Here is a 15,419-nt window from a genome sequence, read left to right as displayed (position 1 = left end):
TTCCAGGACACCTGTATATAAAATCTATTGTCTTACTGTGAAAAAAAAAAGGAAGAGAAAAAAATTCACTGGGAAGCAAAATATGTGAAGACCAATATATATCTTTGAAACTTTTAATTAATAATATATATTTTTTTCTTGGGTATAGATCCCTTTGACCTAAATAATTTGGTATAGTATCTACAACATAGTTGGTATTCAATCAATATTTGCTAAATATACGAATGAACAAAAACATATTACATAGCCAATATCCTTAAATTAAGTACATCAAGGTTATTATTTCTCTTCCAACGATTTAAGCATGTCTCCTGCTACAGCATTTTCAGTTTGCATTGCTTACACTTTAATTCTACTCACTAAGAGCTGAATTTAACATCTTAAAAAGAAACTGAATCGGCACACAAAGCAAACGTGTATTGGGAACTTACTATATATTAGGCTCTGCGCTTGCAGATGATTGGGCACTGCAAGGGGCATTAAGACAAGGTCCTGCCCTCAAGTCTCAAGTTTGTTTCTCCTTCTGGCTCTGGATGACATAAAACACTGGGCTAATTAGTGGGGGAGCTGAGCCTCACAGCAAATGCCCTTTCTGTGGAAATGTCCTTGGCTGTCTGGCCGTGACACAGGAGACCTAAAGCCAAACCATGGGGGACAGCAGGAACAACTGAAGGAGCGCCAAGTCAGATGAGGAATGAAGCAAGTCAAATGGAAGGGAGGAATGGGAAATGATAGGGCTGAAGCCTGCAGTGAGTATGAGGTTTATCATCACCCTGCTCTCAGGGCTCCCACATGTTCCAATGGCAACTCACAGTCGATGAAATGTCAGACCAATTCTGAATGGGTCAGTGCAGGCTCTTCAAAAAATGATTCTTCTGGCCAGGCACTGTGGCTCACGCTTGTAATCGCAGCACTTTGGGAGACTGAGGTGGGTGGATCACCTGAGGTTAGGAATTCGAAACCAGCCTGGCCAACATGGTGGAACCCCATCTCTACTAAAAATACAAAATTTAGCCAGGCATGGTGCTGTGCGCCTGTAATCCCAGCTACTCGGGAGGCTGAGGCAGGAGAATCGCTTGAACCCAGGAGTTGGAGGTTGCAGAAAGCCAAGATTGTGCCATTGCACTCCAGCCTGGGTGACAGAGTGAGACTCTGTCTCAAAAAAGAAATAAAAAGATTCTTCCAAGAATCTTCCAAGAAACTTGAGTAGTATTCTAATGTGTATTTGTTTATCCATTTACCAATAAACAGTTCCTACATTTTTACTATTATGAATAAAGCTACTATAAACATTTGTGAACAGCTTTTTATGTAGACATATACCTTCATTTCTCTTGGGTAACTATCTATTTAGAATTGGGATTGCTAGGTCCTGTGATAAGTTTATGTTTAACTTTTAATGATCCCTGTCAAACTATTTTCCAAAGTAGTTATACCATTTTGGATTCCCACCAGCAATGCATGTGAGCTCCAATTGCTCTGCACCCTCACCAGCATTTGGTATCGTCAGTTGCTTTTCTCTTTTTAAAAATTTGCTAGGTAGCTGTATGCCATTGTGGTTTTAATTTGCATTTTCTTGATGACTAATAACATTGAGCATCTTTTCATATGCTAATTTGCTATTCATAATTCACCTTTGATGAAGTGCCTGTTCAGATATTTTACTCAGTTTTTTTTTGTTTTGTTTTGCTTATTTATTTATTTAGAAAGAGTATCTTGTCCTGTCACCCAGGATGGGTTGCAGTGGTACAGTCATAGCTCATTGCAACCTCGAGCTCCTGGGCTCAAATGATCCCCTGACTTCAGCCTTCTGAGTAACTAGAACCACAGGTGCACACCACCATGTCCAGCTAATTTTTGTATTTTTTGTAAAGATGGGGTCTTACTATGTTGCCCAGGCCTGGTCTCAAACTACTGGCCTCAAGCAGTTCTCCCACTTCAGCCTCCCAAAACACTGGGATTACAGGCGTGAGCCACCACATCTATCACATCTATCCTTTTGCCCATGTCTTGAATTGGGCTGTCTGTTTTCTTATTATTGAATTATGAGATTATTCAAGGTTTCTGAATGATTATGAGAATTCAAGTTTTCTGGATGCAAATCCTTTATCAAGACTTTATGATAAAAGACTCACATTCATAATTCTTAAAGAATTCTCAGTTTTGCAAATATTTTCTCCCAGTCTGTGAATTTTCTTTTCATTTTCCTAATGGTGTCTTTTAAAGAGTGGATGCTTTTAATTTTGATGAAGCCCAATTTATCATTTTTTTCTTTTACATTTCATGCTTTTTGTGTCCTGAGAAACCTTTGCCTATCCAAAGTCAAAAAGATTTTCTGCTTTGTTTTATCTAGTTTTATAATTTTAGGTTTTAAATTTAGGCTTATCATCCATTTCAAGTTAATTTTTGCATATGGTGTGAGGTATGGTTGAAGTTCTCTTTTATTGCATATGGTTGTTCAACTATTTTAGCACTATTTTTTGAAAAGACTATCATTTTTTTTCTATCACATTGCCTTGGTGCCTTTGTTGAAAATCAATTGGCCATTGTCTGGGTCTGTTTCTGTACTCTCTTTCTGTTCCATTAATCTATGTGTCTATCCTTTAATTAATACCACATTGTGTTGATTACTATGGCTTTCATGTGATACAATTTTAAGTGGAAAAAAGCACTATACATAGTTTTTTAAATAACATGCTTACTATAAAAAATGTATATATATAGAAAAGACTGAAACTTGCAAAAATAAGATATGAGATTGTAGGTGATAATGTTCTCTATTTTTAATAGAAGTTTATTTTATCCCTAGGACTAGGCTCTGGCTCTGCCAGGGAAAAATGGCAGGAAATAACTAGAATATTCTGCTTTCTCCAAAGTTTTTTTTTTAGAATATATCTGTTTGAAGAAAGAAGCCTTACTTATAACTACTTCACTGACCCACATTCACCTAGCTTCACTGAATGTATGTTCTTCTTGCAGTCCTTGGAAAAGTCATTGCCCATTGATGGCAAACTCTCCAGGGGTTTTTTTATTTCTCAGAATGCCGGCAATGTAGAAATATGTGGGATATGACCAATCAGACATTTTCATACCAGTCCTGTTTTATAATAGTTCTTCATTTAGTCACTCACTCATTTATTTGACATTTAATTAATAAATAATTAAATCCAACATTAAATAATTAAATGTTGGATGAATGAATGACTGAATAACTATTTTTACTATATACCAGTAACAATATTGAAATTGCAAGGTGAGGAAGGCAAAATCTGTCTTCAAGGTGCTCATAGTCTAGTAAAGAAAAGAGGTTCACACAAACAATTGCTCCACCGGTATCACAGTGCTAGGGTGGGTCCCTGTTTAAGGTAAAGTGGGGCATCACAGAGAAAATGGCCTGTTCTGCTCACTTCCTGCTCCACTATGACTAGTCAGTGACTTCCCCTCTTTCCCCAGATCTAAGATTGTCCTTCTTCAGTTTCAACTCACTTTCAGGAGATGACCTTCATGATGAAGACAGAGGTCATCAGAATGGAACTCCCATCCTCATTGTCCTGCCGCCTAGAGAGAACAAACCTGCCAGCATCTGTACCCTCTCCTTCAGAGGGAAGTGTTCTCTTTCTAGCAAAGACGAATCCCTTCTCAGGGGAGAGATCCCACTCCTTCCAGCCATCCTAGGAGCCTTGTCCCACAGGCTAACCCCCTTCTCTCCTGGAACTCCAGCCTCTTCCTTTCTCCTCTGTGCTTAACTCTGCAATTCCATCACCTATTAAAGAAGAACCCTTATCTGATTGTATATTCCTTATCTGCTACCACCTGATTGTCTGTCCTCTTTTATTCTAAACTTCTTAAAAAAAAAAAAGTCACCTGCACAATATTCCACTTCCTTGTAATACTTTCATTCCTCATTCTGGCTCCTATGACCCAACCACATTTGCTCTTGCTAAGGTTGCCTATAAGTGCCATCATTGCTCAAGTTTGGAACGCTCTGCAGTTCTCACCTCTTTACCTCTTATTGCCATTCAACACTCTCACCCTCTTCTATACTCTTCCCTGGACTTCACTGATTCCAGGATTCTGGGTTTTCTCCACTTCTCTGAGCATTCCCTCTCAATCCCCTTTGCTATCGCCTCTCCCCTTCCTTGAGTCCTAAATGTCAGAGTTTTTTCAGGTTCAGCCTTGAGTATCTTTTCTTCTTAGGTAATTTCTACGACTTTAGAAATTATAGTCCACCCCTATGACCCCTATGACTTTAAGTGCCACCTGAGATATCTTTTTGGATCTCCAAATCTACATGCTTAACTATTACCTGACATCTTTACTTGGTTGTTCCACAGGCATCTCAGATTTAACAATTTGAAAACCAAACATTTGATCTCCACTGCCCCTGGCCTATGCATTCCTTCAGGGGTCCTCATTTCAGGAAAGTATACAAAACATCTGTCCACATGCTCATATTAGAAACTTGGTAAATGTCCTTAACATTTTATCCAGACATTCATGTTCTCCAGTCCTATGAGCACTGCCTTGAAATTAAATGTTGACTCTACCCAAACCTCTCCCTCTCCATACCACATCATTTCTTGTATAGTCTCCTATTGGTCTTCCCTTTGCTATAGTCACCCATTTCAATCTAATCCCTACAGAGAAGTCACAATCATCTTTTAAAATGTTAGCTATGACACATCATTTGCCATTTCAATGTCCTCTCCATCATACTTTAGATAAAATCTGTCCTCTGTAATGTAGACAATAGGGCCGGTCATGATTTGGATCTTGCCCATTTCTCCAGCCTCTTCTCACATTGCCTCACCTCAAGCACTATCCTGCCACAGGGCATTAGCACGTGCTCCTGAGAACCCCTCCTCCCCCATTCTTCACATCACTAAGCCCTGTTCATCTGTCAAGTCCCTACTGAAATGTAATGTCACTAAGCAGACTTTTCTTATCCCCATCAATCTAAATTACCATCAATCTAAGTACATTAATATCATGGAAATATTAATTTCTGTTTAGTTATTTAATGTTCATATTCCCCATCAGATTATAAGCCCTTTTAAGGTGGAGATCATGTGTTTCTGGTTTGCCTATGCCTCTGGTGCCTAGCTTTGTGTCTAGCAGATAGTGGTTACATGGGTGTATTAGTTCCCTATTGCTGCTGTAACAAATGACCATAAACTTAGTGGCTTTTTCATTTTTTTTTTTTTTTTTTAAGAGATGGAATCTTCCTCTGTTGCCCAGGCTGGAGTGAGTGGTGCAATCTCAGTTCACTGCAACCTCCACCTCCTGGTTCAAGTGATTCTCCTACCTCAGCCTCCCGAGTAGTTGGGATTACAGGCATGCACCACCACACCCAGCTAATTTTTGTATTTTTAGTAGAGACGGGGTTTCACCATGTTGGCCAGTCCGGTCTCGAACTCCTGAACTCAGGTGATCTGCCCTCCTTGGCCTCCCAAAGTTAGTGACTTTAAACAACACAAATGTATTCTCTGATAGTTCTGGGTATCAGAAGTCCTACATGAGTCTTACAGGGCAAAAATCAAGATGTCAGCAGAGTTGGTTCCTTCTGGAGGATCTAGAGGAGAATCTACTTTCTTGCCTTTTCCAGCGACCAGAGCTGCATTCCTTTCTCTTTCTCTGCCTTCAAACCCAGTAGTGTAGCATCTTCAAATCTCTCTGCTTCTGTCTTCACATCACCTTCTGTCTTACTCTTACTCTCTCTCTCTTTCCCCTCATCTCAAGATCCTTAACTCAGTCACATTTGCAAAGTCCTTTTGACCATGTAAAGCAATGTATTCACAACTTCCGGATATTAGGAACTGATGATTCTTGGGGACTATTATTTAGCCTACCACAGTAATTGTTGGGTGAATTAATGAGTGAAGGGAGAGAGCCAGGAATGCTTCACAGGGGGAGAAATGTTTAAACTGTAATATGAGAGATTAATAGGTATTTACCAGGCAGACAAACAAAGGTTGCATTCATTCTAGGAATAGGGAATCACATGGACAAAGGGCTAGAAGTAAGAGAAAGCAGGTTTTGTTTGGAGAAGGAAGCAATAGTGTCTTCTTGTACTGAGAGTTTGAGAAAGGATTTGAAATGAGCAGACAAGTCAAGGCTGAGTTCTACATCATTGGAGGTATAGAAGACTGTGCAAAGACTGTAGACATTGCCTTTAGGTGAGTCAATGCTGAGTCATCTGCATGCTTATTACAATTCATTCATTCAAGATTTAACAAGCAATCATTGAGCAGATTTTTTATGCCAAGAGATGGTTAGGTACCACCTAAAACAGATATCATTAAACCTAAACAGACCAAGATGGCAGCATAAGAGAGAAGGGATAAAATATTGACTGGCTGTTAGAACATTAGTTTGGGGGTGTCTTATGTACCAGCAAGGGTAACATGTGAAAGATCTTAGAGAAGCTCTGTGTCTTTGTGGCATTCTTCTATGTTTTAAGATGTTTTAAAAATAAAAGTAATGCAAATTAGAAAATGTAAGCATGCAAAACAAAGAAAATAAAGATACATTTCTACTATTCAGAGATAAACACAATGAATATTTTGGTATATCTACTTCTAGAATTTATTTAATATTATGCACATATGAAACTTATTACAAAGTATTTATTATGAAATATTGAGATATGCTAAAAGAAACAGAGAAAAATATAATGAAAATCCAGGCACCCACTACCCAGCTTAAGAAATAAAACATTATCAATACAGTGAAGATTCCCTGTTTACACACATTTCTGAATTTCCATCTCTCTCTTTTTTTGGGAATACAAAAAATGTGTTACAAAAATAATACATACTTGTAAAAAAATTCAAACAATACAGAAATAAAAGCACAATATCCCACCCAGCATACATAACAAACACAGAAGCCCTCTCCCGTCCAATCCCATTCCTGGGGGGTTATCATTGTGAACAGTTAGCATATATCCTTTCAGACTTTTACCTTTGCATACAAGAGTATATATAAAAACACATACAAATAAACACACATGGTTCTGTGTTTTACAAAAATGGAATCATATATATCTGTTATATATGATTCTTCAATTTCTTTCTTCATTCATACATTACAAAGATTTCTAAAACACAAACCTGATTACATCACTCCTCTAAGAGCTTATTTCCCATAATATAAAAATCATACACATTAACAACAAACGCAAAGCTTGTGATAATACACTTCCTGCCTATCTTTCAGTCTCATCTCTAGCCATTCCAGCATTAAAGGACTGGAATACAAACCATCTTAAATCCTTCCTGGAACAAGGCAGTTACAAACAAACAAATTAGAAACACACTGCCATTCCTAGACTGTGGCCTTTCCCATTCATGTTACACTTTGCCTGGACTTTTCCATCTGTCAAACTTCTACTAATTCTAAAACAATCAGCTTAAAAATTATCTCTAGGAAGACTTCCTTGACTTTTCAGACATAATTACTCCCTTATTTCCCCTATACTTTACAGCTAGCTTCTTAATTGCACTTATCTCACAATACTATAATGATTTATTAACATGTTTTGAATTCCACTTCCCCTCCCCTAACTCGATGGTGAACTCTTTGGGTAAAAGGGATTTGTCTTATTTACCTTTGCATCCCAAGGATCTGACAGAGTGCTTATCATGAAAAGGAGATGCTCAGTAACATATCTGTTGAGTTTTATGATTCTAGGAACATTTGCTGAGTACCTACTATGCACAGAACCATATCCTAAGCATGAAAAGAAACACAAGACACAGTCTTTGCCCTAAGAAACTTACCATTTTCCTACCATTTCCCCTGGTGGGGAGGGAATGAAAACATTTAGATGGCAACATTATCATTTCTGACATACAGGCTGTTTCAAAATTTACGGTAATTTGCCTCAAATCCATATAGGAACTAGGCATTGTATAATTAAATAAATAATAAAATAATGGGCGGTTTGTCACATAGGTTTAAGTGTATCAGAGTCCACTAGAACCCAATTCTCTGTCCCAGCAGGAGGGCTCTCATCTGTTCCAGCCTGTAAATTAGAAAAGTGAGATGATACCATGCTTGTAAATTTTCTTTCTTTTTTTTTTTTTTTTGAGATGGAGTCTCACTCTTTCGTCCAGGCTGGAGTGCAGTGGCGTGATCTCCAATCACTGCAACCTCCACCTCCCGGGTTCAAGCAATTCTCTTGCCTCAGCCTCCCGAGTAGCTGGGATTACAGGCATGCACCACCATGCCTGGCTAATTTTTGTACTTTTAGTAGAGATGAAGTTTCGACATGTTGGCCAAGCTGGTCTCGAACTTCTGACCTCAGGTGATCTGCCCGCCTCAGCCTCCCAGAGTGCTGAGATTACAGGTGTGAGCCACCACGCCCGGCTGCAAATTTCCGATGCTGCTGAAGCTTGGGTCTTGGGTGTTCAACTTGGGATCAGGCTCCTCACAGCTCCCATAACTGATGTTGCTATCCTTCAAATCATGGGAAGCCTCCCCACTGTCTCCCTCATAGGACATCATGCTTTCTTCATTTTCCATACCCATCCTTGTGTTCTCCTGAAGCATGCTGAAGCATGCAGGGTTGTTTGGGTCTTATTCCACCATATCCCACATCAGAGTCACTTCCACTTTCACTCAGCTGGATAGCAGAGAAAGGATTGTCTCCTTCTTCATCACTCCCAGCATCTTCCTCATCTTCTTCTCCTTCAGACATAAGCAAATCCTCATACAGGACACTGGCTTCAGGTTGTTGTACAGTTCCTTCCTCTTCATCTGCAAGATCACCATCTCCCCCTTCTGGGGCTGGAGGCTTAGGTTTCCCATCCTCCTCCTCATCATCATACTCTTCAATATCCACATCAGAGTCTTCCTCACCCAGCCTACCTCGGCCCTGGCACATCTGCTTTTCTGGAGTGGCAGTGGGAATATCCAAGACAGACATATTGCTCTCATCTTGAAATACAGAGGCATCTCGAGATGTACTGAGGGATGTGTTGGTTTCATACATATCAGGAGGCTGAGATGTGTAGGGCCCTGGGGTCATTGGGTCCAGGCTTTCTAATTCTGCTTCCTCCAAAGCTGCTTCTTTAGCTGTACAAATATCCTTCTCAAGTTGAGTCAAATGCTCATCATACTCAGTGATTGTCTGGTAACAGACGTTCACAATCTCCTGAGCAGTTTTAGTATACTGACTCTCAGGTCCATTATACTTAACACTGTTGGCCAGAATAAGGTTTACATCATCTAGAAAACTCTCCCGACTCTGATACTTGTGCTTGGAGATGTTCTTACGTATGGTCTCTAAATCCACTGGATTGACAATCACTTTGTAATAATCTGGAACAAACTTCTTATTAACTGGGTGATGAAATGGCCAAGAATCTGGAACTGCCATCATTTTCTGGGTGACAATGTTGTCCAGAATGAAAGAAAATGCCACTTGGTCATCATCATCCAGCAAGGGGTTGATAGCTTTCTCTAAGCGAGCTAATTTGTCTTCTTTCTCTTTGAGTTTTTCATCACAGAGATCCAGCATGGATTGAGAAATCTGAGTCAATGAATGTTTTGGCCCATTGTAGGTTGCACTGTTTTTCACAATTAGCTCCAGATGCTCTCTGAACTCTTCCCGAGATGGGTAGAGGCATTTACGCACATTTTCACGGAGTGTTTGTAGGTCCATTGGCCGAGTGATGATTTTGTAGTAGTCCTTTACAACCTTTGCATTGACTGGAGTGTGGAAAGGGTATGTATTTGGAAGATCTCTCATGTCATTGATGATAGACTCCAAGATGGATGACAGCATCACCATAGGGTCTGTGCGGCGTCGGTGGATGGACTTATGAGGTGTATTCAAATAGTCACAAGGAACAGTGGTTCCAACTCGCCGTTTCTTCTTTGGAGGAAGCTGCTGTTTAGGAAACTTGAGAACCAGAGATTTTCTGCGAACCTCATCCACATTCTCAATTAGCTGTTTCCCCAAGACAATTTTGGTCCCTTCAACCTTGATAAGTTCTTCATTATCATTATGAATGACTGTCTTTTCCAACTCCTCCTCCTGCTCTTCTGTCATGGCAACAGGTTTGGAAGGTGGCACATTTGTTTGATAATAGAGGGGGCAGAATTTGTTAGTCCTCATGTGTCCAATGGCACCACATGCCCCACATTTCAGTTTTAGGTCAGGACGCTCCTTCATTTTCTTGGGCTTCTTCTCAGGAGGACCCTTAAGCTTCTCCTTTTCCTGGTTCCGCTTAAGCCGCCTCAGTTGCTCTTGAATCCTCCGCCGTTCTTTCCGCATCTCTTCCCGATGTTTTTCATCAAAAAGGGCAAATTTCTGAATGAATGTCTCATCTTTTGTAGTCCGTATGCGCACATAGGCATCAATGACAGCTGGTTTTCGGACTGTCTCACAGCGAACATACTCTTTCCCCTCTTCATCTCGAAATGTGCGATAAATCTTGAGACAGTATCCAGTGGCAGAAGAGTTAAGGCTAGTCATGGAAGCTGTGTCATCATCTCGGTGATTGTTTCCTGATGCTGCTGAGCCTGCTGCCAGTAGCATTCGCTGTAGTTCCTTCCGCTCCTGCTCCTCCCATTCACGTGACAGCTGAGAGCTGGTTTTCTTGTTCTGCAACATGTTCTCAATGTTCTTTCCCATTTCTTCAAAGTCACTATCTTCAGCTGAGCTGCTGTCTGTGTCAGTTGATAAGACCTCAGTTGATGACAGAACCTTGTTCTGTAGGTCAAAGATACGCTGACATTCCTCTTTGTAACGCTCTTGATGCTCAGCCACAGAAAACCTTGATCCACGGGCAAATTTACTCATGGGCCCCTCTCCAGAACGAGCCTGTTCTGTTGACATTGTGCGCACCACATCAATCACTTCCCAGCGGGACAACTTTTTAATCTCTTCCTCGGGCACACCAAATTTACGTAGAAGTTGCTTGGCATTTTTCAGGGAAAGGCGACGAAGGTCTGCATCTGTTCCTGTCACTGTCTTCACTGCCTGCAGCTCTTTATCATCCTTCTGCTTTGTTGGTTTATTTGGAATCTTCACATAGGAGAATCCTTCACCACACCCTGTGGGATCTGCCACCCCAGTCACCTCTAGGAGACACTTGCCCTTCATGGCAGCAATGAAGGCCCTTGTGGTGTTCCAAGGAGCAGTGTGAACTTCATCATCAATCTTCATCTGGAAATCTTCCTCATCTTCTTCTGGGGCAAAAAAGGATTTCTCACCATAGCCAGCATCCTTCAGTCGTTGCTTTGCAGCTATCATGCTATAATAAGCACAGCACTGCTCTGGTGACACCTTAGCTCTGATCTCTTCTTCCGTTGGTAAACGAAAATCAGACTTAAGCACCCACCAGTTTGAATCCATCCCTGTGCGTTTGAAGTCAGCGCAGAGCTTTAGCCTCTTCCGGATGCTGCTTTCTGAATGGGAAGGAAAGGCTTTTTTTATATCTTCCATTCGTATCCTCCGTGGCCGATCTTTACTTTTCCAGAAAAGGCGGTAAATAAAAACCTCTAGAAAGTCTCGAATATGCATATTGGCCCTTCTGGAGTTAGGCCCAGGAACTTCAAACAAGGGACACTGCTGGCCAACCACAAAAATATCCACTAATTCCCGAATATAGTAACCCTGTCTTGTCCGAATGATCAGAAAATCAGTTTCTGGCATCTTATGAAGATACATTGGAGCACGAAAAAGGTTGTTCTCAAGTGCCTGCAGTAATTGGCCAGGATGGAGAGAGCCCAAGAAAGGAGATGTATGGCAGTAAACAGTTTCCCCATATTTACAATCTGGTGCTCCAGGATCTTTTCCAGGTTTCCGTTTATAATAGTTCTTTATCTTGGTTGCCATGCCAACCTGCATCATTAAGGGTCCATTTTCCTCACTATATTCTGCAAGAATAAGATCTCCATCTTTGCCTGTGAGATCCTGAGGTGTGCGCATAAAAAACAACTCTCCACCACCTGAGGCTTGCCTCTCTTGTTCTCTCATCTTGGCCTTTTTTCTGATGTGCTTTAGCAAAGGTTGGACTGAATGGGGACCTGGCTGAGACAGTGCACCAAATGAGTACTTTTTCAGAGGTGGGCGATGGAACTGCCGGATTTTGATGGGCCCCATGTGGGTGGGAAAGAAGGGCTGCCATAATTCCATAGCAGGAATTGAATGCTGGATAATATTCCCTCCAAAGGTGCCCCAAAGACCCTGTTGCTTGGGGAAATAATACTCATCATTGGAGAGATTCCATGGATCTTTCACTTCTGGCTGAGACATGTTCTGCTGTGGTTCCTCCCTGATGACACCTGTTTTGCCCAAGAGAATTCGACTCTTCTTCAGAGATGATTCCTTCTTACTCTCCTTGGAGGGGGAGTTAGAGGTGGCCTCTTCCTTCGCATCAGGAATTTCCAAAATGAGGTTCTCATCATTGGGATCAAGTGCCAAAACAGGAGGTTCCAACAGCCGGGGCATGGCCTGAGCATCCCAAATGATATTGTCCTCCCAGCGTCCATACACCAAATCCTCATTGTCAATCGGAAAAATGGAGTACCAAGGTTTGTCATCATCCAGAGTGGCTGCAAAACCTTGCTGAACATTGTAAGCCATTGCATTCCTAGTCATGCTAGAAGGAAGCCAGCCTGCCAGGCTTGCATGCTGAGGTTTTGTCCCTTTGTGTTTGACATCCTCCCCATCCCAGATGATAGAATCCTCCCAATGCAGCTGTGTCACCATCAGGAAGTTTTCGTCAGCCAGAAGATCAGTGCCATTGCTTTCCTCAAGTTTTCTAAATTCCTCCGTCATTCTAGATTTTATCACAGGTTCATGTTGTGTCTTTCTCAGTTTGAAGCCATAGTCAAACCCACTGCCATCTTCGGAGACACCCAACATATCATACCACAGTCGGGCAGGCCCATAACGCCACTCAGCCACTCTTGGTTTGGTATCTGTCACTTTATCTACATCTCCAGTTGATTGGGAAAATTTGGACTCCACAGGAACCATCATCGTGATTTCATCATCAGAGAGGCACTGCTCTGGAGGTGGTGGTGGAGCGTAGTCATAGTTCCACAAAGACTTCTGGCTGACTTCTGATTCTACCGAGCATTCCACCTCCTGGATCTGCTCTTCCTGTATCAGCTCACGATGCTTCTTCCTCTTTCTCCGAGCACTCCGCCAAACAGATGGGACATTCTTCCCTGGTCCAAAAAGATGTAGGAAGCGTAACACCTTTCCAGGTCGAAATTCTGGAAAAAGTTCTGTGACACTTGGCAACAGCTTGGTGGCATCATGCTGCATAACCCCAGCCAATGGAAGGGTCAGCTTTCCATCCTCAGATTCTGCCTGTGTTGCTTCCTGAGGTCCCATCTCAGATTCTGAATCAGAGTAACTACTGAAATCCACCTTCTCTGAGGCCAAAAAAGAAGGGGCAATGATGGAGGGCAAGATGATGCCTTCTCCATTTTCAGACACACAGGTAATAGCATCTTGGTCCTTATCCTTCTTCATTAGTCCCAGGGGTGGAGGTGGAGGAGGCATCAACTTGCAATCAATGCCTTCACAATCAGCATCATAGTCGTCTTCATCATAATCCGAGTGGCGAAGGGGCTGCAAGCTCCCCATCGTCTGCTGGTGTCTTCGGCTTTCATCTTCTGCCACCTCGTTGATGTCTGAATAGTCCACAGCATCTTCTGTACTCCTAATCCACCCTTCATCATTTACCAAGGCACCGCCAGTCCCGGTCAATTCTTCATTTGCCGTGAGTTCAGTGATCAGGCTGCCCAGCCCCAAAGCCCCCAAGCCTGCCAAGTGCTTCTTACACTCATCATCTAAGACGTTTTCCCCCTCCAGCTGCCCCGCTCCATTGATGTTGCCGAAAAGGATACCCGCTAAAGAAAATGGGCCGCCTCCAGCTGAATCTTCCTCGCTGTCCGTGTCTGACATGATGGCGGCAGTGACGGCAGTGACGGCAGTGACGGTAGCTGCTGCCCTCAGCAGCAAATCGCAGCCAGGTCCCATAAACCGGAAATAAAACAACAGTCGCCCGGAAGTGACCTACTTAGCTCCCTTACCCTACCAGCGTCTACCGGAAGCTGAATAAAGGCGGGGGGAGGGGGCGAAGGGGCGGGGGGAAAAACCCCGGAAAACTTTTTTTTTTTTTTTTTTGAGACGGAGTCTCGCACCATCGCCCAGGCTGGAGTGCCGTGGCGCGATCTTGGCTCACTGCAAGCTCCGCCTTCCGGGTTCACGCCATTCTCCTGCCTCAGCCTCCTGAGTAGCTGGGACTACAGGCGCTCGCCACCACGCCTTGCTAATATATATATATTTTTGTATTTTTAGTAGAGACGGGGTTTCACCATGTTAGCCTCTGGATCTCCTGACCTCGTGATCCGCCCGCCTCCGCCTCCCAAAGGGCTGGGATTACAGGCGTGAGCCACCGCGCCCGGCCTTTTTGCTGGTTTTTGAGACAAAGTCTTGCTCTGTCGCCCCAGGCTGGAGTGCAGTGGCGCAATCTCGGCTCACTGAAACCTCCGCCTCAGGAGTTCAAGAGATTCTCCTGCCTCAGCCTCCATAGTAGCTGGGATTACAGGCATGAGCCACCATGCCTGGCTAATTTTTTGTATTTTTAGTGGAGACAAGATTTCACCATATTGGCCACGCTAGTCTCAAACTCCTGACCTCAGATGGTCAGCGCGTCTCTGTCTCCCAAAGTGCTGGGATTACGGGCGTGAGCCACTGCACCCAGCCTCCATAAATCTCTTTATACATGAACTGCATATGTATGCTTCTCCAAATAATCTATAGCATTGTCATGCTTTACAATTTTGTATAAAAGGCATCTTACTGTGTGTACTTGTTTTTTTTTCCCTTCCTTTTTTTTAAGAGATGGGATCTCACTATGTTAGCCAAGCTGGTCTTAAACTCCTCCTGGCCTCAAGCATCCTCCCACTTTGGGCTCCCAAAGTGCTGGGATTACAGGCAAGAGCCACCACACCCGACCTTACTGTATGTACTCTTAGCCAGAATGTTTTCTGGATAAAATTTATGTTTATGATATTCAACTATGTTGATGCATTCAATTCTGTTTTTATAGCTCCATAGTGTTCTACAGTATGGTTATGCTACAATTTATGTTCCTATGTTTGTTCATTTAAATTGTTTTCAAATTGTTCCTCTTATAAATAATGTATATGATTCCTTGAGCATATGTAGGACACATTCTTCAGGGTATACATCTAGGAGTGGAATTACTAGATTTTACAATATATGCTTTTTCAACTACACTTGCTATTACTAAATTGTTCTCCAAAGTAGTTGTACCATTTTACATACCTAAGAGCAGTGTATAAAAGTTCTCACCTCTCCACATCCATTCTAACACTTAGCATTGTCATTTGTTAATTTTTGTTCATTTCTAATAAATGTATAA

At 42.1% G+C, this 15,419-nt stretch overlaps 1 protein-coding gene across 1 annotated transcript; it reads right to left on the bottom strand.

Moving 5' to 3' along the window:
* Nucleotides 1–6,606: 6,606 nt before the first annotated feature.
* On the bottom strand, nt 6,607–14,018 carry TAF1L (TATA-box binding protein associated factor 1 like). Its single transcript, XM_002819713.5, is given in 2 exon segments — nt 6,607–8,565; nt 8,567–14,018. Coding segments are annotated over 2 exon segments (5,685 nt in total). The 5' UTR covers nt 14,009–14,018; the 3' UTR covers nt 6,607–8,322.
* Between the last annotated feature and the right edge of the window lie 1,401 nt (nt 14,019–15,419).

This window comes from Pongo abelii, chromosome 13 (assembly GCF_028885655.2).
Source record: "Pongo abelii isolate AG06213 chromosome 13, NHGRI_mPonAbe1-v2.0_pri, whole genome shotgun sequence".
NCBI lineage: Eukaryota > Metazoa > Chordata > Mammalia > Primates > Hominidae > Pongo > Pongo abelii.
Note: the sequence above shows the minus strand (reverse complement) of the source record. Positions and strands in the feature narration are given on the sequence as shown.